We start from the raw sequence: 26,984 nt of genomic DNA, 5'->3' as shown, positions 1-26,984 counted from the left end.
ACACAGAAAAACGTTTTAACTGAATATCCGTCAATGGTGAACTTCGCTCCATCATGGTCATAGTTACAGTCACAAATGAAAGAAAATGACCAATGTGAAGGTGAGGGAACTGACTGGTTATGACTGAATGGACAAAAATATATTGTATGCGCATACCTTGTATTACTGAGTCACTTGAATTCACTTGCTAGTCACACATAAATAATTATCAGACAAGACTGAAACAAAATTGTGCAATTTAGGGTGTGATGGAGGGGACCGCCCAAATTCATCACATAGAAACATAACACTGTGTGTTATCCAAAGCAGTCCAGGGCTTCATAACCATCCGTATTTGGGATTTTAAAGCTGCTGGTTCACTTTAACAGCACTGCAAAAGAAATCCAAGGCATGGAAGATGAAGAGAAACTTGGTTACTTGTGACCTTTTTAAGGTACCTAAGGAAGAAGAACCTGGATGTCTGGCATAACCGCTCAGCATAAAAACATTACTCATATTTCTATAATAAGCCATCTGAGTCAGAGCATCACAGTTCTATAAATATTTAAGTTAACTTTCAAATCTAAGATGAAACACAATTTGCTTTCTAGCCATCCCCAATGAATATTCAAACAAATATTTGATAAGTCTAATTATTATATAGAAATAGCCAGCCATTCACTAAGGTGATATAATAATTCTACTACTGCTTGACAAAGTCATGCATTTTTATGAATATCGTGAATATCATCATCTATCAAACAGTCTGTCAGACCATGTTGTATGGTATATATTGCGATGTCACACGTAAACTAGAGTTAATGTGATCATAGCTTGTTCTGCATGTGAGGCTTGTTCTGCATGTGCGGAAATAAGTGTGTCTGGGACAGAGAAAATGCATTCCACCACAGTGTTAGAGTGAATTCACACTCCTCAGACACACTCATCTTCTACGGGGTGCTTGAGGAGTTCTGAGAAGTGCGTAGTGGAAGGCATCAGGATTCCAGCTGAAAGATTAATAATAGATGGATGGATCAGTGTGTCAGTTTCAGACTCTTTGACACAGATCTGTTCTGTTTTTAAAACAGTATGCATTTTTCTCATATTACAGCTTAATGTCTGGCAGATTAAAACATTACAATAAGTGTTTTTTAAATATATTTTCACTTCTTTGTCCTTTTGTATTTTATTTTACAGAAATTGAAGTTGTTAAAATGCCAGATATATTAACGGAAACAAATTAATTAAAAAGAGAAAGAAGGGAGAATTTGTGGTTAAGATAAAGAAAACAGAAAGCATTTTCCAGGCATCAGCAGTTCTTTTCAGAGCAGTCAGACTCTACCTGAAACTGAATGTAATAAAAACATGGATCTGTCACCCCTCAGCATATTTCTCTGATAGTCATCAATGCTCCAGCCATCTGGATATTATATTCTTATATCTACAGCTACCTCAGATCACTGTGTGATGCGAAGCAAAAGTCCTGATAAAATCAATAAAGGCTTCTCTCTTAGGCCTCTCTATCAAGATGACCCCCCCTTCCCCCTTACGGTTATAATACTAGTGATCTCTCATTGTGTGTGGATATATGTGTGAGTGTGTGCATGTGGACACATACATGTGTGTTTGTGTATGTGTGTGTGTGTGTGTGTGTGTGTGTGAGTGAGTGAGACCATCCATGCCCATAAATCTCTCTACGAGGATGCAGGAATGGCCACACAAATTTATATATATATCGAAACAATGGAAGTACCTCTCTCTTTTGCTGCAGCTGCTCTTGCCTGTTCTTTTATTTCATCATTTATTTAGTCTATGCAATTAACAACCATCTGGAGGCTTAGATTTCTACACCTTTTAATGGCATCCCACTCTGTGCAGGAGAAAATCACTTCATCCTACAAATCTGTGAAGAATAATTATCACGTTTCTGTGAGACTGTGGGGAAGGGAAGCGTGATCCAACAGCACCACTCCATTCCCATCTACGTTTCAACTTCCCTGACCTCGACATCCAGTCCTGCACTAACAGGCCTTTGTTTTTTCTGAAGTTATTAGCTCATGGATGTCCACTGGGACACTGAAAACAAGTCTTCAAAATGAGTTGTTTTTCATGTACAGCCAGATAGATGTAGTAGCTATGTAGTTGCATATACAGAGGATAAATTATGTGCACAGTGTAAATTAATAGCTTTTTAAATAGGCCATCAGCTTTAGTGTCATAAAAACATGTACACTATATCAACTCAGAGGAGACTGTATCATTCAGCATCTGCAATCTCTGCCACGACACCAAGAAGAAATACACAGACTAGCTCAAAATCAATAAAAAGCCTTGAATTAGCCCATTATGGTCCACCCACATACGAACCAAATGTATCAAAATATAACTGAATCTGATTGTTCCTTGCTCAATAATTCATAGCACCAACAGAAATTAAGAGCCAACCTTGAAATAACCACAGAGCAGAAAGTGTGAAGTGTCAGGGTGCAGCTGCAGAATCTTTGTTGTACTATAATCAGTCACTGCTGTAACACAAAGAAAAGGACAAACAGCCCCCTGCTTAGAAAGACAAATGACCTCAGATGACCTCAGATGATTTTCACAATATAGAGCAAACAACATCCACAGCTCCAGTTTTGTCAGCCCTAGACTTTATGTAAATGACAGTCCGACATGTCTCGCTCGAACAGCACAGTCAAGTCAATTTGTGATGTTTCCTCCAATAATAAGAGCTCCTCTGACAGCGTGACTTCACCTCTGTCACCAACACACTCTACCAGAGACACTCCACTGTCAAACAAACAAAGTCTCTTATTTTTCCTTCTGTTTCTGTCCAAACAAAAACGGACATGTCATCTCTGGAAGTGTGTGAGTCTCCCGCACATTTCTGTGATTCTTGGGAAGGGAATCCATCTTCAGGTGTCCAGCACAACAAATAATCTGTTCATTATCGCCTGGAGTGTGCTGTGTTCCTACATCTCCTGTGCTGGGTCAGAACAGAGCTCATTCCCTATAGCCTGGGAGAGACACAGCCCATGTTCTATGGGAAATGTGCCTAGCCCAGTCCACTGGCAGTTTATGTCTTGCGAATTATTCAATTATTTGAAATTATTTAGAATCATTCACTTTTAGGAACATGAGATGAAACACGTGCTCAGATGCCTAAAATTAGCTGAACTGAGCTGTAAGGAACAGAGCACAGTCCAGAGGGAAAACCTGGGAACTGAAGTGGCTGCTGCCCTTTTCCCTGCACAGCAGAGAAAGCATTGCATTCGAACCAGAGTGGAGCATGGTGACTGAAACAGCTGCTGGAATTGTGGACTGACAGAGAATGCTTCCATGCATCATGGGTGGATCTTTATGTGAGAGTTATGGGCAACAGCAGACATACTGCACATGTCACATGTCATGGGTGACAGGGGTGACAAGAGAGACACTATGCACAGGTTTACATTTGTTACTTTCTGTAGCCCATTCATACACTGATGCTTCACATTCAGTAGAGGTGTTCTACCTGTGACTCCAGAGTCCAGCGCTTTAACCACTACTCCACACTGCTGCCCCTGACCTACTGGTCCAGACTGAAGGGCTCTAACCATCGGTCCACGTTACTGCCCACAAACCTCAAGTCCACAGTCCAGTACTGTTTTGTTTTATGGAGATATCAGCAGGGGCTCAGCACTAATTTATGGAGAGACTAGCACATGCTCTCAATCTGTGAGACTGGTATCTGACTCATTCTCCCTGCTGGGCACATCATGACAGGGGGAAGGATTTCTGAAAGGTCATCTTTTGAAAGGTCACCATCATTAAGCACCACACTTATCTGAGTATTCTGTGTTTAATGATTCTTCACTCAGCTGATCCACAAAGCTGTGAGGCTGTTTGATATAAAGCCGAGGTGCTGGGGTCTCTGTTTCCCACCCCTTCTATCTCTGTCTCTCGCGGTATATGTTATGAAATTCAGAGATTCATAAACAGCTACCCAACCCTAACGATGGAGGGATACCCAACCCTGGTCCTGGAAGGCCACAGTGTCCTGTCAGAAATGACCCCTTCACACACATGCCTTTGCCAATTAAGCATATCATTATTTTAGTTGAAAAAATGTACCCTGGTCGCCTCACTAATGGAATGTGTCAAAGACCAGGGACATGAGAATGAGTGTAGTGATGTGCCAGTACCCTGATAAAAGAGAAATCTGGGACCATATCTGATGGCTGACATCCAAAGACAAAGAGGTGCCTTCAGGGCTCTGTGTTGATCTGTGCTCATTTCAGCACTAGATTATCTCCATCTGTCTGTCACCCTCTTAGCTCAGTTGTCAGAGGACACTGAACAGCCTGGTCTTTTAAACCTTCATTTTGAGCCAGCAGTGCAAACATTTCATGTGATACCTCAGCCCCCAAGCACTGGTCCTAGCTCAGTTTCAGCCATGTTAAGGAAGAGGCCTCATACCCTTTACCTGATAATTCTGCATGTCATAGAAAATGACCTATTATTACTCTGATTATCAGGATTATTATGATAAGGCTGTAAATCCAAAAGGTAATGTGGTCCCTGCTGCAGTAGAGGGCACTAGTGCTTCTCTGTTGCAGTGCTGGGAGGTAATGATTGCCATGACATCGGAATAGAAATGCAAGGTGGAGTGCCTGCTCTTCACTCCCTGCCTCTGAGGACCGAGGCAGCACAACTGTAATCATCCCCTCAAAATCAACACCAACAATTATGATCATAATTAATAACCAAATGCAAAGGTCACATCCATCCACCGAGTCAAACAGAGTAATTAATGACAATTTACACTGAAAGAAAGGGGCTGAGCGTCAAACGCCAGCTTGTGGGTTTACACCATGGCAGCGAAAGCACTAAAGCAGAAGGAGAGGTTACTTTACCTTCTGTGGTTGTGGTTGAGAGAACACATCAAATCAGAGGAAGGTTTCTTACTTACATACAGAGGGGATGGAATATCAGTTAGTGATAAACAGTCAATATTAAGTACATTACATAAAATATTTTTTATCAATTAGCTTAGGATCCAAGCGCAACTCTGCTTCTACTACTGCCCACAACACTCTAGAGTCCAGTGCTCTGGCCACTACTCTACACAGCTGCCCATGACCATCAGGTCCAGAGTCCAGCACTCTAACCGGTACTCCACACTAATCCATAACTCTCAGGTCCAGGATACAGAGCACTAACCACTGCTCCACACAGCTGCCCATGACCCTCAGGTCCAGAGTGCTTTGCTCTAACCACTGCTCCACGCTGTTTCTCATGGTGTAAATTTGGCCATGTGGGCTGGCTTCCTGAGCCAAGCGTACCCTGAGCCAAGCATGTGATGAGCTGGCTGTCATGCTCTGCCACGCCCTGCTGTCTCCTGCAGTGGTTTATACAGTCAGCAGTAATCTGGGTCAATCTCCTGGGACTCATTCAGGGGGGACTCATTCAGAGTGTGTGTGTGTGTGTCTGTGTGTGCGCACACAGACACACACATATCTGAGTGTATATGTTTATGAGCATGAGTGTGTTTGTGTCTACTAGCCAATTTTCTGCAGATTACTCCTGAGTTTTTCTCCTGCCTCTGCTTTTGTAGTGACATAAAGTGATTTATAGTACATCCTGGGAGTTTGCAGGCCCTATAAGGTACAAAACTCTCTGCTGCCTCAAACCTTGCCTGAGGAGTGTTGTGCTTACAGTTGAACACAGGGGGTGCTGCTGTATGCAGTAAGTGATTGCAGCTCAAGTTACAGAGGCTGCTACTGCTGTGCTCTGGAGAGGAAAGACAAGCATTACGGCCAGCTGCCCATTAAAGTGAGACTGCTTGCTGTCTACAAACCATACAATTATCCAGGTGCTTAGTCTGAGTGCTTCTACCTGGCAGGGACACCTGTGTGTCAGCACAGGCAGGTAAGAGAGGTGATTATGCTGTCAAGGAGATGAATAGAGTCTGACAGTGCAGCTTTAGCACAGTATTAGCGCAGGTTAGGCACAGCGTTAGCGTGGGTTTAGCATAGTATTAGCACTGCTTTAGTGCAGCTTTAGCACAGCATTAGCATTAGCACAGGTTTAGTTTAGTATAGCTTTAGCATGGCCTTTCTTGTGCCTTTTCCCCTTGATTCAACTCTTTGAATCACCAATTTTACATTAGGCTCATCTCATTAAAACAACCCCAAAGTTATCACCCATGCCAGTGTATAGTAGCACATATGACAGGTAAAAGTGCTGATATACATCATTCTCATAAGCTTGATATGACTTTGTACCAGAAAGATGATGTTTCGTGTATTGAAAATCAGCAACAATATGATCATTTTATTTAGGTTTCTAGAGATCTGATAATGCTGTGACAGCATTGTGTCATTGTTATAGTGTTACAGAGCATCTGTAGAATTACTGTATAATGTTGTAGCATGTGAAAGCTATATAAGTTGCCCTAGATAAGATCATCTGTTAAGCAAACATAATGTAATGATGTGGCAGCAACGTGTTAATGTTGGAGCCATGTGATAATTTTGCAAACGTGCAGGCAGCGGGAAATACGTGGCCCACACAGACACCATTTGTCTTTTCCTGTTCACATCACAACCACGACACATTGCAACAGCAATGGCTAGCAGGGGAAACTGGGGAATCTACAGCAATACATTAAAGGTCTCCAGTGGATGTATCACCAGAAGCTTGCAGGTTTAAATCCAGGTGGGGCTGAATATTTCCTGAACATTCTCGTCTTCCTCATGACCTCCCTCTGCCTGTTCTTTTCTCTCTCACCCTCTGTCTCTCCTTCTCTCAGTGTGTCACCACCCCCTTCCCTCTCTGTAATCTCCATTCTGTGCTGATTGTGGTTCAGGCCTATTGCTCCTCCCCCCTCTTCCTTGTGAAAAGCTACACATGCTGAGTTACAGTCGTCAGTGGGTCACTTCTAATCCTCCGATAACATTCTGATAACATTGCTACAACGCTCCCCCTAATCCCTCACTTTACTTAGTGTCACCACTCCAGCCTAGGCAACATCTGGACTGGAGGCACACTTCTCAGGATGTAATGAGATTGGAAAAAAAAACACTACAATTCCCATAATGCAGTGGTAATACTGCTATAGTACATGTGCATTTGTAACTCAGAAAATGGTCAGTGTAATAACCCTTGCAGATAATACAATTACCAGAAGGAAGCAGGGGACACAACTGCACAGAAATGCATTGCACAATCAAAAAAGAGCTTGAACATAACGTGTAACATTGCACAGTAGTGGTCATGGCAGCTGAAGTCTAGATATGTGGAATGTATGCACAGCTGCAGGTGAATGCATGGTTTGTTGTAGTATTCCGTGTATACCAGCATGCCTTTACCCAGCCTGCTGCCCTCTGCACATCCCATAGAGACAAATCTCTACCTGCTACGTGCTAAAAAGCAATCTTGCATAGTCCTGCTCACATACACCATATGGGATGTTTCTTCAGTTCTAAAATTCATCAACATCCAATAAAACACCTATCAGTCACTCATCGACTCTAAAGCAAACTTCCAATGCTGAAATTTTGTAATCTCAAAATTCTGTAACATTGACTTTTTAAATAAAGGAGTGATATTCTTAAGAAATTATATTTGGTGTGAAATGAAATTATATTAAGTAAATTAATATATTGCACACATACACACACCAGCACAAACCTCTTATTCCTTTAACTTTCTCCAATCTCTTTCCCCCTCTGGTCATCCCACCCTCCTCTTTTCTACCCTGTTCACTCTCTCTCTCTCTCTCTCTCTCTCTCTCAGTATTGAGGTCAGCCTACGCATTCACACTGAGCAGAGGCCGGATGAGGGACAGGCCATGGCATGAAGGCCTGTTCCGCACTGCATCATTTACACTAACACTAACAGAAATTATAACAGTAGGATTAGAGATAAGGGAAAGAAACAAGCCACAACACGCACATGTCTGGCGCTTTTATCAGAGAGCTTTCCCAGCCTCCATTGCAGCCTCAGTGCTGTGCAGACACATTGTCTCTGCCTGAAAAACTCTCTCTCTCTCTCTCTCTCTCTCTCTCTCTCTCCCTCTCTCACTGTCTCTCTCTCTCTCTGGCTCTGCACACAAAAGCCTGCTCTTTTGAGTTTATTTTTACTCCTGTATAGCAGCTGGAAGAATGAAGAACATCACAAGACCAGGGAAACAGAGCGATGAGGCGCCCTGAAGGCACAGCGGACTGGAGTAGAAACCAGGCCCGACACACCCCCACCAGCACAGAATGGAACATCCTAAAGATCCACAGAAGGAGAGAGGAATAAAACAGGGTGTTCTCCAAAAAAAAGGGTTTTCTCACGTGGACCTCCCTCACATGAGTACACACACTGTACGTGACTCAGAACACTGAAGCATGAACACGTGTGTACGATGAGGTAATGGACTGGATATATATATATCACAGCTGGCTGGGGAATCTTGACACAGTTTCAGTGTGGTGGCTTTCTCCTGGAAAAACAGCATCCCAACACACTGACAGACCAATCCTCTGTAACACATTGATGTGGAAAGCACTCTTACAGTGAGGCTGGTTTATTGTGGTTTACAGTCTGTGTCTGTGTCTGTGTCTGTGTGTGTGCATGTGTGCGCATGTGTATACATATGAATGTGTTTACGCCTATGTGCATAAATGTGTGTGCATGGGTGTGTATGTCCATGAACATGAGTGTGCATGCATGCCCATGTGAGTGTGTTCACGTGTGTGTGAGTGTGTGTGCTTGGGCAAAGTCCTTTTCTCAGCCCACAAACACTCATTAGGAGGCTAAAAAAACCTGTCAGAACTGTAATTCAGAGATGACCACTGATCTCTTGGAACATACATTTCAGGGGCTAATTACAGTTATCCACCATAATGTCTACAAACATGCATGTTTCCTATTCCCATCCACTTTCCATGCCATTCACTGCCCAATGGCAAAGACTATGACCAGGTAGGGAATGTTAAAGATGATGACGAGGAAGGGGAGGGGTGGGCCGGAGCAACATGCAGAAAAAGAAAAGTGGGGGAGACTCTCTGTAGGTGATATTCTGTGGGGTCTTGTGCCTGCAGGCTATGAAGTATGATCATATTTTGTTATATTTCTATAGAATGAAGAATAAAGGAGAGACATTTGGTGTGGTGTGGGGGCATGGGATTGGACACAGCATTGGATGTAGTTTAAAGCTGGACATGGTTAGAGGCCTCTTCCATTAACAGATACTGCCCCAGTTCAGACTGACCCTGCTGCAGTATGATCAGCACCTGCTGTTTATCTAGTCAAGCTAACTGCAAGCAAAGTGACATTTGCATGTACACGAAGACACTACAGCTGTATTTGATACCGCATACTATACTACCAGTGTATACTGATTTTGACCAAATGTAGTATGTAGTGTACTGTATGCGAATGAAATGAAATTTCCAGTACACCAAAGATACCCGGATGACGTACTGATTTGAAAAAATATCGGCAGTATGCATCAGACCAGTCTACCTTGCCTACTACAGTATATCCACTAAGGAAGTGCGGCTGTAAAAAGCTGAAAAACATGGCAAACAACGATAAAGTCACAACTTTTTGTTCTGTCTCATGTTATATTTATATAAGCATATATTTATTTGTATATATTTATAATATATTAATAAATTATGTATTCACTTATAATTGATTGACTTGATTATGATCCTTTGTAATTCCATTACATGTAAATGACTGAAATCTAAAACTGTATGACATCTGTAATTAAACTATCAATTGTTTCTCACAGAAAATCTTTTTATTCATAAAAAACATTTTTATTTATAATTATTCATGAATATACATACACATTTTTACCTTATTACTTATCTGATGACATATAGCCTAACATAACAGGTGTAACAGCATAAAAAGTTAAGCTTGCAAGCTAGCAGCGTAGGCTACGCACATTGTATTCATACTCAAATATCACAATATCAATATATTTTTTTGTAGCAGCCCTTCTCCTCCTCCGTGCCACATTATGTGCCTGTATCACCGAAAGGTAAGACATTGAAAAGAAAAAACCTGAAAATACTTCAACCCGTGAATACGTTTCATGAACTCCTCAATACTTTTCACTCATGAGAATGCAAGTGACATCTAACTGGAAGATACCATGAGGAAATCTGGATGTTTTTAAACTCGCAATGATTTCTCGCGACAATGTAACATACTACAAATGTAATCATTAATGGACGCATACTGGGTACTACACTGGAAAGTAGCATGCAGTATACAGTATATACTTGTTTAGTACACAGTACACAGTATGCAGTAGGCCAGCATTTCTCAAACCTCTCCTGGAGTACCACTTGTCCTGCATGTTTTAGATCTCTCCCTGCTCCAACACAGCTGATTCAAATTATCAACTCGTTATGAACTCCTGAAGCTGCCTAATAAAAAACTGATCATTTGAATCAGCTGTGTTGGAGCAGGGAGAGATCTAAAACATGCAGAACAAGTGGTACTCCAGGAGAGGTTTGAGAAACACTGCAGTAGGCGATTTCGAATACAGCCTACAACTATGGAAAGATTCATGTAGCTGCAGCAATTATCATATTATATCAATTATCAGTTATATTTAATGAATGGGGAGGGACTTGTTCTGCATCTGAAGTAATGTGTAAGCTCCCCCTGCTGCAGCATGTGTGTGTGTGTGAGACTATGGGAAATATCAGCCTTTATCTGACAGATAGGCTCCACACTGAATACACACACTCTCTCTCTCTCTATTGCTTTTTTCCTCTCTCTCAATCTCTCCATTCTTCTCTCATGAGGAGCAGAGCTCTGATTTTAAATCAGAACTGCTGCCTTAAACACACCTATCTCTGTACAACTGTACAACTCAATTATTGAGCCTTACAACTCTGTTTAACACACAGTCCTATTCAGGGAAAGCTGCACAGCTTTTGCTTGATAGTTTGCTCACTGAGACAGTTTGATATTTACTGGAGCAGTACAGGTTAAGTGATTTTTATAGAGGAAGAGCAGAGTCCAAGTCTGGACCTGATCCGACACCCTTCTGGGAATTAATTCCTTTCCTGTAGCACTGTACTGCTGCCCAAACAACCATACTTACAGAAAATAAAGAGCAATCACTTCTTCCTCTAATGTATGCATCAACCCTACTTTCTAGATACGTATTATGTAACTAGGCATGATAAAATATACACACACAGAGCTGAGAATGATAGAGAGAGGGAAGGAGAAATCTATTCAAATACTCAAAAAGAAATATCTGTGTAAATGTCATCAGAGCTCAAAGAGGAAACATAATGGTGGTCCCTCTCTCTGGGAGCAGAGGTCAGTCTGTGACATTTACTGTGGCCAGCAGACTCTTGCAGTGTAAAGCAAAGGGTAGAGGTCTGCTCTTTACCAAGTGCTAGAGGTTGGGCTTGGATCAAGTAGGGAGGTTAGTTTATCCTCCCTCCTGCAAATATTCAAAAATTATTTCAGACCCCTCCCAAACTCAGAACTCGGAAAAACCAGATTTTACCTTCATTAAAGGTGTGTAGACTACCTCAGCGCAGGCTGAAAAGCACTGCTGCTAAAATTGCATTCTGAATGAACGGCACAAAGGGAATTAACATTTTGAAGGCTACTAAGGCTATCAAGTTTGAAGGGAAGATCAGTTTATTTACTTACTTAGTAAAACGGGAAGAACTTATTTTCACCCAAGTGCTCTCTGTTTTGAAAAGGACTGCTTGTGTCCTTTTACAATTTTACAAATTTTTATTTGTTCATTCGAGGTATAGTGCACTCTTTTCCCACCAAGCATGCACTGCATTTTATTGATTTGTTAATTTGTATTTGTTAAACTGCTGAATTTTACATACCGTGGGACTTTTTAAAATTTTTGTATGGAGATTTATTCACTGACTGCACTGTGTTTTGCTGAAAAGGAGAGGGTTTTGTAATACTAATAAATTTATTTATATGTAATCTGCTAATCTGCTAATTTGATTTCATTATTGCCGGTAGTTGGTGTGGTAATTACAAGTGTTTTGTGTGAGTTCCCAGTCCTTGCACCTGCACCAACCTCCCCCCACCTCCAGGTCAGGTAACAGATGAACTTATGATTTTCAGCCTGGGTTTGGTTTGGGTATTTAAGGGCATGGGTCAGGTCAGTTCAGGCTTTGCTTTCAGTTTCAGGTCTCTTAATAAGGTAGAGGTTTTTTCCTGTTCCATCGCATTTTTATGTCATGTAATGTATTGTGTGTACAGTAGAACATTGTTGTACACATTTCCCCCTTCAGAGCAATGAAGTTATTTTATCTTATAATGTGAGTGTAACGTGGAATGGGCGAGGGGCAATGCACTGCTGCATACACAAAGAAGGGAGCAGATCACGAGCATGAGCTTACAGAGAAGGGGAACCACAGAGTGAGACAGACTTTGAGCTTTGCATAGAGGAAGTGATTTTTCTTTCTGATGGTACCACTGCCATGTGTATCCATTTTTCCCCTTTGAGTGAAGAGCAGATGCACAACCTGGCTGAACAGGCCACATGAGGTGCCACATAAAGTGCTTTCAGAACCAAGTCCCTGCAATGACATTCACTAGTGAGAAAACGCATGACTTGTTGTTGTGTGTTCAGACTGTTCATAGCACATGCACCGCTCAAAGTGGCCATGTGATGAAGTGTGACCTTCTCTCAGACTGTCCCTCAGATGGAACAACAATAGAATATCTGCAAGTCGTGTGATCGGTAACCAACATGGCTGTTTCCACTGTTCAACAGTGCCACCTCCCTTTTTCTGAAGACCAAATGTACTATAGCCTTCCCCAAGATTCCTCTGCTGTACTCTGCTGTACTTCTGCTATACTTCAGCCAGAGGGGTTGTGTCTCTTTCACCTTCGTCAACTTCTCAAGCCTGCTTTTCACTTGTTTCAGCACAAACATTTTCACATATGAACACCTGCACCAACATCAGCCTCAGCTTCTCCTTGCTTGACTCTATACAAATTACACAGCCACTCTTTAATATTTCATCTCCCTAAAAGTGGCATTTCAGAGCTAAGATCATAAATAAGTAAAGGACTGTGACGATATGTTTCTGAAGGTGCTGATTTTGAGGCAGAGTGAGAGAATGACTGATGGCACATGTGATTTTACTGTACAATAAAAGAGGAAACCTGGAGCCAGTCCTCTCTATATGAGTCATGACACCACAGATGCTCAGTTGGAAAGGAAGACGCAGCAGGTATTAACTGAAATGGGCTCTGATCGTTCACCGCCTCTGTCTCTCTTCCAGCTTTCAAAGGACCCCTCTGGTCCAGGACTGGTAGGAGCAACAGAGCAAACAGCTCCTTTGTGGTGACAGCTTGCTTTTTTTAAAGCAAAACACTACCTGAATTTTAACACAATACAGAAGCACAAACTGAATTTTTAACACAAATACAAACTAAACTTTACTACACAAATACAACCTGGACTTTCCATGCAACGTTAGGGAACAAATCAGCCAGTCCACTAGACCAGTATCAGTATATTACCTTGACTAACTTTTTATATTTAGATTTCTGGGCTTTTATGTTTTCTGTTCATTGTTTCTGTTAACATGTGCATATTTGTGTAACCTGCACTGTACAAACGCAGAACCACAAGGAGGATCTCATTCAAAAATATATCAATCAAACAATCAAACTCACCCCCCACCTATCAGAATAATATGTGATATTGCATAACATTCTTAGGCTGTTCTCCACGAATATGAAGGGGGTATTTTTTTTAAATAATCAAATTGATTTTTCCTCCAGGTGCCCTGACAGATAAATGGTCTATAGTAAGACCTTTGTGGAAATATGTCTCCGGCTTTGTCCTTTGCTTGGATAACAGATCAGCTCATTACCCTGCATCTATCAGAGAGATGTACACACATAAAACCACAAAGTACTTAATCTTTGCAGTCTGACCAGCTGAGACGGATTTGATGTTTTTAAGTCACTCTCTGCAGCATCTGTAAGTGGTGTTAATCCAAACAGGAAGCCGGTGCAGCTGTGGGGGAATTCCACTTCCTGTGTCTATGTCATGTGGCAGGATCTTGGCTCTCAATTAATCAGAGATGTTTGCCCTGCGTGTGACACATGCATAATTATGTTGCTAGAGAGACAGAGAGCGTAAGCAGGAGATGGGGAGAGAGACAGAGAGAGAATGGGAAATGGAGAGTTTTTTTTTTTTTAAAAAAGCTCTTTATTGAACAGCTGTCACAAAGAGCATTACTAAATGGGAAAAAAGAATAAAAAATAAAACCCCACAAATACCTCAAACAAACACAACAGAGCCCCTTACACACCCCTCAAACTGTTACCATCAGTATAACCCATCACTCATCACAAACTTCCCTTCAATCTTAATTCTTAACTTCATGCTAATACTTCATTCTTAGAGAAATGTCTCTCGGGCAGTGTTCAGGGGGCAAGTGTGGGGTGTGTCTTTCAAGCCCTCACTCTCTTTCTCTCTTTCACACACACACACACACACACACACACACACACACACACACACACACACACACACACACACACACACACACACACACACACACAACAATCTCTTGCACAGAGCAGCAGAATATGAATTTCATCATGTGGGAAAGAGCTGAGTGTTGCCAGTGGTGAGGAACTCATCACTGCCTCAGCATACTCACAGGCCATGAGTGTTACAGTGTGATCAGCCCAAAATTAGACAAATCTCCAAGGATAATGAGAGTTTCTTTGTATCAGTAGTAATATACCATCATAGAGCAGTTTCATATCTTTCCATCTGGCTGTGATGGCTTGAATGCAACCATATGGCCTTTGATCTGGTACAACTGTTAAAGTTCACAGTGAACAAATTCACAAACCGTGCTGTTCACTGTACAACTGCGGCCATGCCCCTGTGCATAGTGATCATGCCCCCCCCCCCCCCCCCCCCACATTGAAATGACACCTGCAGCAGTCCTGTTACGCTGTTTAGCAGCCTGTAATGACCTGAGAGGTAGGGTCACTGCAGGCTGAGGTTACCTCTTTAAACAGATGCAGCACTGCTGGAATTACAAACCAGATTTCGTTTAAAGCACATCCCTCCCATCAGGAACAGACTGCTTTCCGTATAAACAGGTGTCAGCTGTCAGTGAGGTTTAGACATGTCAGTATCAGTGAGAATGAAGATCAGATTCCTGAATCAAGTAGATCCACATACACACACATACATGAACACATGGACATGCATATACAAATCCACACTCATGGATAGTGACACACGCACATCTGCCCCCACACTCACATGCACACATACACACACACACACACACACAAACACACACATACACACACACACATGCGCACACACACACACACATATATACATACATGCATACACAGACATACACACACACACATAAAGGTGTTTTGCTTGTTTCATTTGAAAACTAAATCTTAGTGCTGCTAATGAAGTCCACAGGACTGAGCAGATCAATCAGCAGACATGCCAGTTCTCTGAATATTACAGCAGCCCACTTACACAGTAGGGGACATGGTACAGAGGAGTCAGAGAGCTAGTCTCATGCGCAGCGAGAGGAATCTGAGAGACTCTCTCCCAGGTCACTCAGTCAACAAGGTGTTTCCTTTGAATACAGGGGCCAAAACTGGCTGCGTCATCTGGTGCCCAGAGTGGTGGGCTTTGGTCTGCTGGGGATAGGACCTTGGGGTTTCCTTATCTCACTATTCTCAGGCACCCCATGATTCATGGGGCACCTTTAAGTTGCTCAGATGATGCCAACGATGTAGCACCTATCCTCCAATGACTGTCCACTTCACTGTGGTGCACTGTTTGACTTGTGTTGCATAAAAAAGCCGATGGCTGTGCCCGGGTGAACTGGAGGATTGCATTTGCCTCACTTCAGCGCTCCTTTACAAGGGCAGGGGTTGTGGTGATGAGTTGAGCCTAATGTGCAAATGCTGATCCCAAAAACGGGGTTGCTAACTGGGGGAAAAGGCAGATAAAAACTAATGCACTTTTGGACTTTGTGCTCAGATGTGTTCAGTCCAGTCTCACACTGCTTTGGCTTCCTGGGTCAGAAACAATAACGATCAAAAACCATACTGTTTCTTTGTTGTGCTAGTTATTCTCACATGGGGATGAGCATGGTTTTGATGGTACTGGCTGTCAGCATCTCACCCATTCAGTGCTGCTGTTAAGTCCACAATTCGTGAGCCCGGACATACTTTTTCTATTTTTACTTTTCATTCTCACTGCTGCTACACTACACATATAAGCAAAACAAGCATTCACTCCTCTCTGTCTCAACAAGGAAAGATTCACCCTCTTTCTTCTCTCAGAGTAACAGTGTTGGATCATGCGTCATACACAAAACAACAGCAGGAGAAACAAAACATAACAATTTATTTCAAAATTCAGAAATCAGAAACTATACTGGACAAAGCCGCTAGCAGCTTATCCCAGTTCCCCTACTGCAGTCACTGCAGAGGCCATGAGCTGGTCCTGCTAACACCACGGACCCAGCACACTCAGCATGAAGGACAGCATGAATGGAGGATGGATAGGTATTGGATGCTCAGAGGGAAGATCGGATGGATTTAGGGAGAAATGGATGGAGGTACTTCACGTCCCCAGCAATACAGGCTCCTACATGAATATTCGCTGAAATCATTTGTTGTCTTACTCCACAGTACAGCAGGCATTTAAACATTAAAAGGCATTTAACACTGAAGAAGCTGAGAAGAGCCTTCCCATGGGAAGAAGAACCTAAAGGGCTAATGAACTCAGGAGGATCAACACCAGGGGGCGACACACTGCATATTTGATAAACTGCAGCATCCAGTCAGTGTCAATGATTGAGCCAATCAGCTTTAACCACAGTTCTCATGCTATTTCATTCCCTCCAGATCTGCAGGGAGCACAACGCATCCTTCATCCTCAAACCAAAACCCACTATTTATGTCTTTGAACAAGGGGTCAGTGTTGTATCTTTACTTATTCCATCCATTCATCCAGGCATCTGAGAAACACCCTGTAAGACATACCCACTGAGACTGCCCTCTTCCATGGAGGCAGAGGGGGGAACGCTCATGCATGTTGTTGTAATTATTATTATTTTATAAAATTATTTTATTTTATAAAAATACATATTTGATTGAATTATGTGGAGGATGCCCAGATTTTGGATGACTCACAGAGCAGAAATGTTTGATTCTTAAATGTTGTATATATGTCAGATGGACACTGGGGATCATGCACCCCTTGCGAGTCTGTTCCCTATCTCATACACCTCCTTATCCTGATCCCCAAACTCCAGGCCTGATGAGTTTGATTACCAGCAAAGGGATAGGACATCACTGGATGTCTGCATGATTCACTCCCCTATGTTTAAAACAACTAAGTGAAACAGACAACAGCGCCCCAACAGAGCAAGACAAGGAGGATAAAATGAATCACACAGTAAATGAAATGAGTCATTGCATCTCCCTCTCTCTCTCTCTTTCTCTCTCTCTCTCTCTCTCTCTCTCTCTCTCTCTCTCTCTCTCTCTCTCTCTCTCTCTCTCTCTCTCTCTCTGTCTGTCTCCCATGAGTCCGGTTGGTAATGCAATGTCTAGTACTCATTCTGTGTTGTTAGTGTCAGAGTTATATTGTCTTGGTTTACGTATTAGACAGGAACTGAACCAAATTTAATACAGCACAGAATAATTCATTTAAAGCAATACAACATAGAGCACTCAATTGAAATAAATATAACAAAAAACTGTCAATTTGAACCTAAACTGAACATAACAAGACTTTTCAGGGCTTGCTTGGACATAAAAACATTTTCCAGCAGATTTGTAGGTTAAAGCCCACTGGCACAGAAGTGATGTCTGTTGCTGTGCTCAGAATTATGAGAAAATCAGACCCAGTTTTCAACCATGAAAAATCTGCACTAATTTAATTTCCCACATTTTCATTTCATGTTTTTTTTTCTTTATTAAATTTGAGAATCAGAGCTGCATGGTCTGAGATTGCCAGGCCACACCAGGGGGGGACTCCCTCAACATGCCTCACTAACTTAATAACTCTCACATACACACACAGTTCACACCGTGCCAGTATATGGGCAGAACTCCTGCACACATGCTCACACACATTTGATAATGCTTTCCGGCTCTCTCTACAGCAGTAAAGCCTCCTCTGATCAAAGGCTCCTTAGTCCAGTCAAACACACTCCGTGCAACCTGTCAGCCCCTCGTCTAATACAGGAACATTTACAATACCACAACTCTGACCTTTCATTCCTCAACCCCCCCCCCACACACACACACCCTTTGTTGACCCCAATACCCCTATATCCCACAACTCCAAATACCACAACACCCCAGGCCGACGCTCGTGTCAAGCATATCAGTATTAATTTTCTAAATATACTACCTGACAGCATGTATATATAAAACAACAGAGATAATGAGAGAGAGAGAAAATCTACATACATATAAAACAGACACACACCACATACCCCCCTCCACACACACAAGCACATACACACACATACACATTGATGCGCACACATGCACAACATACTCTATACAGACACACAGTCAAATACTACATACAGCTCATATGTGCATGTACACACAAGCACTCACACAAACACACTTGACTCGGCTGATTAACTGTTTTGGATTAACTTTGAAAAATCAAGCAGTAAAGCTCTGGCTTTTAGATCATAGCTCAAAGCACAGTGACATCCATTAAAGCTGTGAGTTTGGAATCCCTGAGACAGGAGGGCAAAAACAAGCCAGGCTGATATGAAAGTCTTTTGATGGCAGCCAAGCTACTACTCAGAAAGTTATGTACATTTCCAAAGTCCTATGGAACTTAATTGTCACATACATTTGTAAAGTCATACTTGATAAATGATTTTACTGCATTTTCTGTGCACTGCTGGATGAAATTCCCTTATTAACCATCATTCTTGGCTTTCTGAAAGGCTGTTATTACTGTCAGCTTTCCTTTGTTCTGGATTTCCATAATGAAAGACAACAGGAGAGGTTGATTGATTGTGAATGTGAAAGGCGTAATGAGACGTTGTGTGTAACACAGTGGTGGGCAGTGTGTCACCTGCTCCATGCCCCAGAGGGATCCGTGCTGTCCCTGGGCTCCCTCCTTACCCCACTCACTCTCCTCTCTCTGCTGCTGCCCTCTATCACTCACACATCGTTGAGCTCCATCTCTACTCTGTGCCCTCCCGGGCATCTCGCCACATCACGTCCATCACCCACAATGCACTGCTCCTCTTTGGCCATGCTCTACTAGCTCTATTACTGGAGAAGTGGTGACATGAGGCAGAGGCTTCAGAGAGAGTCAGAGAGAGAGAGAGAGAGAGAGAGAGAGAGATGGAGAGAGAGTGAGAGAGAAAGAGAGTGAGAGAGACTACTGTACACCCAGGTTTATATCACCCCAGTTCTGGCTGCACTGAGACAAGATGCTGTAGTACTACTAAGGGGGGAATTTTTATCATAAATGAATACTAATGTGCACTCTCTGTAAGACATAATGCATACCCTGCACACTCTTTGTGTGAAATAATGCACATCATGCACAAGAGAACCCTCAAACCTGGGCCTCCCAGGGAGAAACACAGACCGCATATCTAACACCCAGTTCTGTTCCAGTCTCTGTATCCAGTTTCCTGCCTTCCCAAAGTAAACTGGATGATATGACATGGAAAACTTTGGAAAAGAGTGAATCTGCATTAATTAAAATGGCCTCTCACTTGGAGAGAGTGGGCAATTGCACAGCCTGTCTGTTTCAGATGTTTTCACATACAGTAGCCAAATGCACACCATAAAGACCCAAAGACAAAGGACAGTTGTGATGAGCTTGTGGATGGGAACCTTCACTAACATGTGTGGGCTGCTGTCATGTTATTTGCCTCATCACCATTAATACAACATGACACTGAACACGTGCAATTTCCAAAAATAGATGTTAAAGCAGTTCCATATGCCTATGCTTGTGCCTGAGTCCCATGGGGGCAGAAGCTGTCACTGTAAATGATGGCTGTCACAGACTGATGGTGTAAACACAGGGACACATGCAGAAAACCTGCAGCTCACTGATCCCACACAACACCATGTGACAGACTTCACATCGCCTGTTTGCCCTGTGATCTCTACACATCCTCTATAGTATCACCGATATCACCAATACCATCAGTATCTTCTGTATTATCACTGATATCACCTGTAACATCAGCATCCTCTATACTATTACCTTTATCACATGTACCACCCACACTGTGTTTCCTTTCATTTACATTTTTCCATTTAGCAGACACTCTTATCCAGAGAGACTTCCAAAGTATTAGTACAGAGTGCATTTAACAAAACAGCATGAAACGTATAAAACAGGACACAATTAGGCATATTCAAACATGGATCAGTGCTAATCACAGTGCTGAGATCACAAGTGTGTAAGTGGTTCAACACATACGTCGAATGCAATATTTGCATCATTATGTGTATGCAAATAACAATGATACGTTTTCAACAATGACTACAACATTTTAAAAAGATGACTACCATGTTCCAAATAACAGACCTATATCTATCACTAGCATCCTATCAGCCCCAGGCCTACAGCTTCCCCTCACATTGTTTTTGCCAGTTATAAGTAGCAGACCTCATTTAGGTTTTTTGTTTTTATGCTTTTCTCTCCTTTATTCAGTCCTGTTTTGAAATCACCAATTGGACATGAGGGTCATCTCACCATGACAACCACTGCACTTACACAGGAGCTGTGAAGCAAGACAAATGCAATCATTTGATACACTCACACACAGCCAAAGGCTAGTTTTTGCACTACAAGTCCCACAGTGTACCACAGTGAGGTGTGTGCTCATTGGAGGGTAGGCGCTACTCCACTGATTTCATCCAAGCAACTTGCATGCGGCTCATGAATGGCAGGATGCCTGACAGTGGTGTGATGAGGGAACCCTGGCCAACCTACCCGCCCCTGTCCCCAGTGGAACAAAGCCAATTTGTTCTGCAGCTGCGGGATCCCAGTCATTGGCAGGAAATGGCACATTTGGTTGCAAACCCAGGCTGTAGGGCACAGCCTACGCTCAAAGTGAAGGCCTTGCCGGCTAAGGAAGGGCTCAGGATTCCTTCCTGAGGTTTCCTTTCGGGATGCTTTGTTCAGCGCAGCTTTGTGGATGGCCTGCGCTGCTCAAATGGAGCAGCTGGAAAAATAACAAATCAAATAGGGCAGAAACTGTAACAGCTTTGAGTCAGGTGTTTGAGGCCATTTCCATTCTGTTCTGACCAACGGAGACGGGACAAACTATCTAGGGGAGAGAAAAAGAGTTCCTGAGAGAGTGGAGCAGAGTATCTGGGTGAGAGTATCTGGGGGAGACAGTATGTGAGGGCGAGAGCACCTGGGGGAGAGAATGCAGCCCTGTCCTTGGAGTGCTGGGGTCAGGCAGATTCTCTAAACAGCACCATATTTAGTACATTCAATATATTCTTACATACATTTATTTAGCCTCATCCTCTAACCAGCTTGTCAGTGACATTTGGGCTGAAATGGTTAAAACAGAACACTCCAGATCTGAGACTGATCTGTGATCAGTGGTTCTGCTTTAGTTTGGGGTGTTACTTCACACGCTTCTGATTTAGACACTGATTAATAGATACAACACACACACGCACACACACGCACACACACGCACACACGCACACACACATGCACACACACACAGCACAAACACACAACGTATATACACATAGACACACAGAGTATACACACCACACTTGGAGCAGATAAATCCTCTCTGCTGGTCTTGTGCTGGGTCTCTCCAGCAGGTTTATTATTCTCTTACTTTATCTGCCCTGTTCTGAGCGTTCAGTTATCAATATGCTAAGCATGTGCAGAGATAGTGCCATTATGTTCTAGAAAAGGCACAAAGGGCAAACGGTATTCACTCCCTCTCACAGCTGTCTGTGCTGTGCCTGCCCCTGAGAGAAGCACATTATTTATGCTGGGATTAAGACTGTGGCATTCACACAGCACTGCCGCTCTGGGGTGTCCTGACAGTGCTCCGGTCTAATGCAACAGGACCGTATCACTGCCAATGCTCTGCAGGGACACTGCAAACACAGCCTCAGAACGGAAACCTGTTTCTTCAATTAACCAGGAAATAAGACGTGAGAGATACTGCTCCTAACATGGAGTGAGGTGGCACTGGTTTCCATGGCAATAACAGTGAGTACCAGAGCCAGCTGAGCTCCACAACCGAGAGAGAGAGAGAGAGAGAGAGAGAGAGAGTGAAAAAGAGAACAAGCTCAAAGCTATGGGAGAGGACCCTGGGACTCACCCAGGGCAGACTTGGGATTGACCAGGACAGATTTGGGACATCAGAGAGAGGTAGCAAACAATAACTATCATCCCCCCCCACTGGAGCAATTCCTGTAAGGGACTGTAAAGCTCATGCTCACTGTACGCCCCCCTTCGACCCCACCCTCCTCCTAGGACAGCAGACGGCCTTCTTACCTCCAGCAGGTGCGGTGTGGGGTTGAAGCCGCACATGTTGCACACCTGCATGTGGCACTGCGTGCAGGAGCTATAGTTTGACGGCTGTGTGCTGCCAACATTCAGCTCAGTCTTGCACAGAGGACAGCTGGCTTTGGTGCCAGGCTCCGGCCGGGCCTGCTGCTGGGGGGTCGGGGCCTGTGCTTGTGGGGGCGGGGCTCCTCCTGGTTTGCCCGGAGCTGTCCCGGGAGTGCTGGCAGGGCCTTGGGGTTTGCCGGCTGCCGCGGAGGGCGCGGCTGGGGTGGGGTCCACAGACATAAGGGTGCTGGCCTGGTTTAGGAGCGACGCCCCAAAGCCGAACAGCTTCCCAAACGGCGCGTCCTGGGGTGGCGGAGGCTGCTTGGAGGGGGAGCTGCCGGCGCTGCGGGTGTGGTCCTGTCGGCTGGGCAGGGGGGAGGAGCGGGACAAGTCGGGCTGCGACGGGGCCTTGGCCATGCCCCCTGCTGGCAGAGGGCCCCTGCCTGCCTGGGCCGGAGTCTGTCCAGCAGGTCCCCTCTGCTGGGGCGCAGGCCCGCTCTGTGGCCCGGTCTGTCTCTGCGGGCCTGGAGAAGCCTGGGGCTGGGGCTGGGGCTGGGGCTGGGGCTGGGGCTCGGTCTGGGCAGAGGGCAAGGGTTTGGCTTGGTGAGAGGGAGAGTGTATCTGCTGCTGGCTCTTGGAGCGTGGAGTCGTCATGTCCATCCCCAGGGCTCGCTGCATCTGACAGTTCAGGCACAGCCACTCCTGCACCTGCCACACACACAGACACAGAGGTATGTCACCTACAGCCTCTACCCCACACTATGTACTACATACTCACTGTTTTTACAACAGATCTTACTGTGTTAATGTTGTAGCTGTTTTCTATTCCTCTAATGTTTCGTTTTGGTTTTCAAAAGATTGTGATGGAGTTGCAAAATTCTCACCTTCTGAAATATTTTTCTCACCCATACATACAGAAAAAAAGCCTTTAATCACAAGAACAATTCTTTATATATTATTGTCTTTCATAAGGCCTTATTTCAACTGATGTTCTGGAAAAAGAAAACAAACGTTTATGATATGATGTAATAACAGTGTCAGAATGTACAGCAACAAAAGTGATTAACAGTTACATTCCAACATGAAAGGCTCTGCAGAAACAGCAGCCATTTAAGAATGTACCATGATCACCTCACTGCTGCCGTGAAGTATTCCAGTAGCTGCCGGAATCTGTTCAGAGTAGTACTGCTATGAAGTCCTCTGCATGTTCAGACCTGCATCCTGTGCTAAGAATGGATGCTGATTGGGACTGTGAGGGGCCTGGCACTAGCAGGAATGGGCTGAGCCACAGAGTCAATTCAATGAGAAAAGCCACGATTTTAAAAAGGCACAATATCACCATGAAACAAATCTATTTAGTCCTGTTTCAGAGCAATGAACACGGGATAAAGTCATTACAGCAGCAATATATTCAAGGACTGCAAGTACAGCGTAATTACAGAAGGGCAATAATAATGGTTGACTGGTTGACGTGTCACTGCTGAAACAGAGGAACTTCCGGACGCCAATCCTCTGATAGATACACTGAACCACCACAATGTTTTGACACTACAAGTTCCACAGTGCACCAGGAAGCCAGCACTGTTGGAGAATGGACGTATCCTCCTGGTGCTGTCTGGATGGGTGTCCATGTGTGTCCTGGGTATATTGAGACAAGCGTTTTTATTGCTTGAGCCACTTGGGAGCTGCCCATCTGTGTAACATTAATCTAAATCTAAGGCTTCTGCTAAACATTACATTCCATTACATTATTGTCATTTATCAGATGCTCTTATGCAGAGCAACTTACATGGGTTACAGTTTTTACATAATATCCATTTATACAGCTGTTTATTCACTGAGGCAATTGTGCTTTAAGTACCTTGCCCAAGGGTACAGCAGCAGTGACATAGCAAGGAATAGAACCAGCAGCCTTTACGTTGCAAGCTCTGCTCTTTACCACTTGCTACATTTCCACTGTGCTACATAGTACAATGTACACTGTGCTACATTTCCACCCCAGCAGTGTAGCATAGTAGTCAGTGTCCCTCCCCATAAAACACATGCCTTCATTTAATTTCCGTTGGAGATTCATGGATGGAAACTGTCCTCATTCCTTGCCTATCAAAGCCATATCTGCTAAACCATAGAACAGAGTCTGATATCCAGTAGATTGGCAGTGCACCACAGATGGGGTTAGGACCATATCTCTGTGCATCAATCTGTACTCTGTAATGTACCTCTTATTATAGCCCAGTGCCTTCTTACAGTGCACCATAGAGTACTGATGACTTCCCATGGACCAGACATAATCACATAAATTTGAATGCAAAAACATATTAATCTTACCAGTTTGTTAGTGATGTCTATAATAGTATAAGTATTCCCCATGGTTTATAGTGCTTTTGATCATCAACAAACCTGCCTTGAAGATGTGACTGCTGTCCAATCATTGTGATGCCATTATTCTGCTCTAAGACCCTGCAGCTAGTCTGTCAGGTGGACAGCTATGCTGGTCCCCATCTGTATCTTTAATGAGACATCTTCCACAATGCACTAACAGAAATATGAGTACTTTTGATGATTTTCAGTTTGGGATCTGCATATAATGACAGTAGTAAAAGTAACCTGGCCAACATAATCAGAGGAATCTGTAGTGAATTGACATGCCAAATTCAGGTCAGGTGTGGGCAGGTTAAGTGTCCTGTGGTTGGAACACCACTGAGACAAAACTGCTTCAGCACTTTTACAGTTACAGATTGCACTGCATTACACTGAATAATAACAGACTAACAAATTATTTGCCTCAAATAGCCAATAAGGGAACACAGTGTGACTTAAATCAAACCTTGGAAACAATGGAGAGTTTAATTTGCAGCGCAATCAACTGGATATTCACCACATGCTGCGCACACGTAGTCCACCGCAGCTCTGGGGAGCTCACGTCACCAGCGGCACGTGGCGCTGAAGGGGGGGGGGGGGGGGTCGCGGTTTGTGCTTGCTGCCACACGCAGAGGAGCACGCGGGTTTACGCAGCCTGTGACAGTGCACTCATGGTGCCAGCTGTTACCTGTGAAATATTAATGGAACGTTTGGAAATTTAGCTGCCGATACCTTTCCACGGAAGCTGAAAGCGGGGTAGCATTGCCCTGTGTTACCAAACATGGCTAGGCAGCTACTCTACCAGCACTCTTCCTCATTATGGCGGAGGCGTACTGCCACAGCGTGCTGAGGACGAACGGTCGGGACGTTCATGACACGTGCAGCGTGCAGCGCGTTCGCCTGTCTTTACGAAACCACACCGCCTATGAGCTGTGTGCTGCATTTGTGCTGAACTTGTTCACGGAGCATAGTGAGCAATTCAGAACCCGGCGAAGCCCTGTTGGTAACAACAACAGTATGATTCTATAAGAGCCCTGACTCATTCAGCACGCAGCAGGGCCATGCAAGGAGACCAGCGCCATTAGCACACAGCAGGGCTGTGCATGGGGACTAGCCCGTGGCCCGACCTCCTGAGCCCCTCCCCCCTCCTACCTACTCACACGTCCCTCTGTAGGCTGGGGTGAAGGCAGGACCCAGTGATATATCAGCCTCCTGAAACTGCATGGCACTCAGCTCCTTTGCAAGCAGCAAAGGACAAGCAACAACTGAGTCTATTATGAAGTATAATGATATGGACAGACTATTATATTTGGTATAATTATACAGACATTATATTTGATATAATACTGTGTCTATTATATGATGTATAATCATATATTTTTCATTTATTACATATATTTTGGTTTCGCATATATACATTACATGATTTGATTTGTTTTAATCTGTATTAATGGAAACTAAAACAGGTCTCCGTACGATATTTTGGTATTGTAGCATTTTCTTTCGCTGATACCTTCTATGAAGAAACTCATGGTATGATTCCATCAGAAGTGGGCAGAGCTTCAGACCGTGCCATAAAGTCATATCATCCAACTCTGCAATAGTGTGGCACATAGTCATGTGACCTAGCTCTGCAATAACATGCCAAGTCACGTGACCTCCACCTCCATGATAACTTGCAAGGGAAGAGAAATGTGAGAGTGTTAGCTCTCCAAAATGCCTGTTACTCTTTTGGCATACACAAAAGTACAAATCACACATTCGTGTTTGGATTACACAAAGCCCGTGTGGAGCTATGCGAAAGTAATGCTCAAATAAACAGCTGAAATCCTATGGTAAGCAGGCATGGATTCTCTGGCATGGAATTTCATAGCTGTATAAAGATATATATATATGTCGTACCTCCTGTCATATGGAGTATCTGATGGTGCTGAAGAATTAAAGGTTGAGCTCATACAGACAAGAGCAAGAGTTGCATATGTATTATTGTTTGTTTGGGCAGCCATTTTGAATCAGATTCTTCCAGAAAAAGATC

The 26,984-nt window shown here is 43.6% G+C and overlaps 1 protein-coding gene across 1 annotated transcript in view; it reads right to left on the bottom strand.

Moving 5' to 3' along the window:
• LOC118778791 (protein bassoon-like) overlaps window positions 1-26,984 on the bottom strand; it is a 65,095-nt gene that overhangs the window by 20,245 nt on the left and 17,866 nt on the right. The window contains exon 3 of the mRNA XM_036530510.1: window positions 22,532-23,296. Within this exon, the coding sequence (XP_036386403.1) occupies window positions 22,532-23,296 (765 nt within the window). The remainder of the gene's footprint in view (window positions 1-22,531; window positions 23,297-26,984) is intronic.

Source organism: Megalops cyprinoides, chromosome 6 (assembly GCF_013368585.1).
Source record: "Megalops cyprinoides isolate fMegCyp1 chromosome 6, fMegCyp1.pri, whole genome shotgun sequence".
NCBI classification, from domain to species: Eukaryota; Metazoa; Chordata; class Actinopteri; order Elopiformes; family Megalopidae; genus Megalops; species Megalops cyprinoides.
This window is presented reverse-complemented; position numbering and strand designations above follow the sequence as displayed.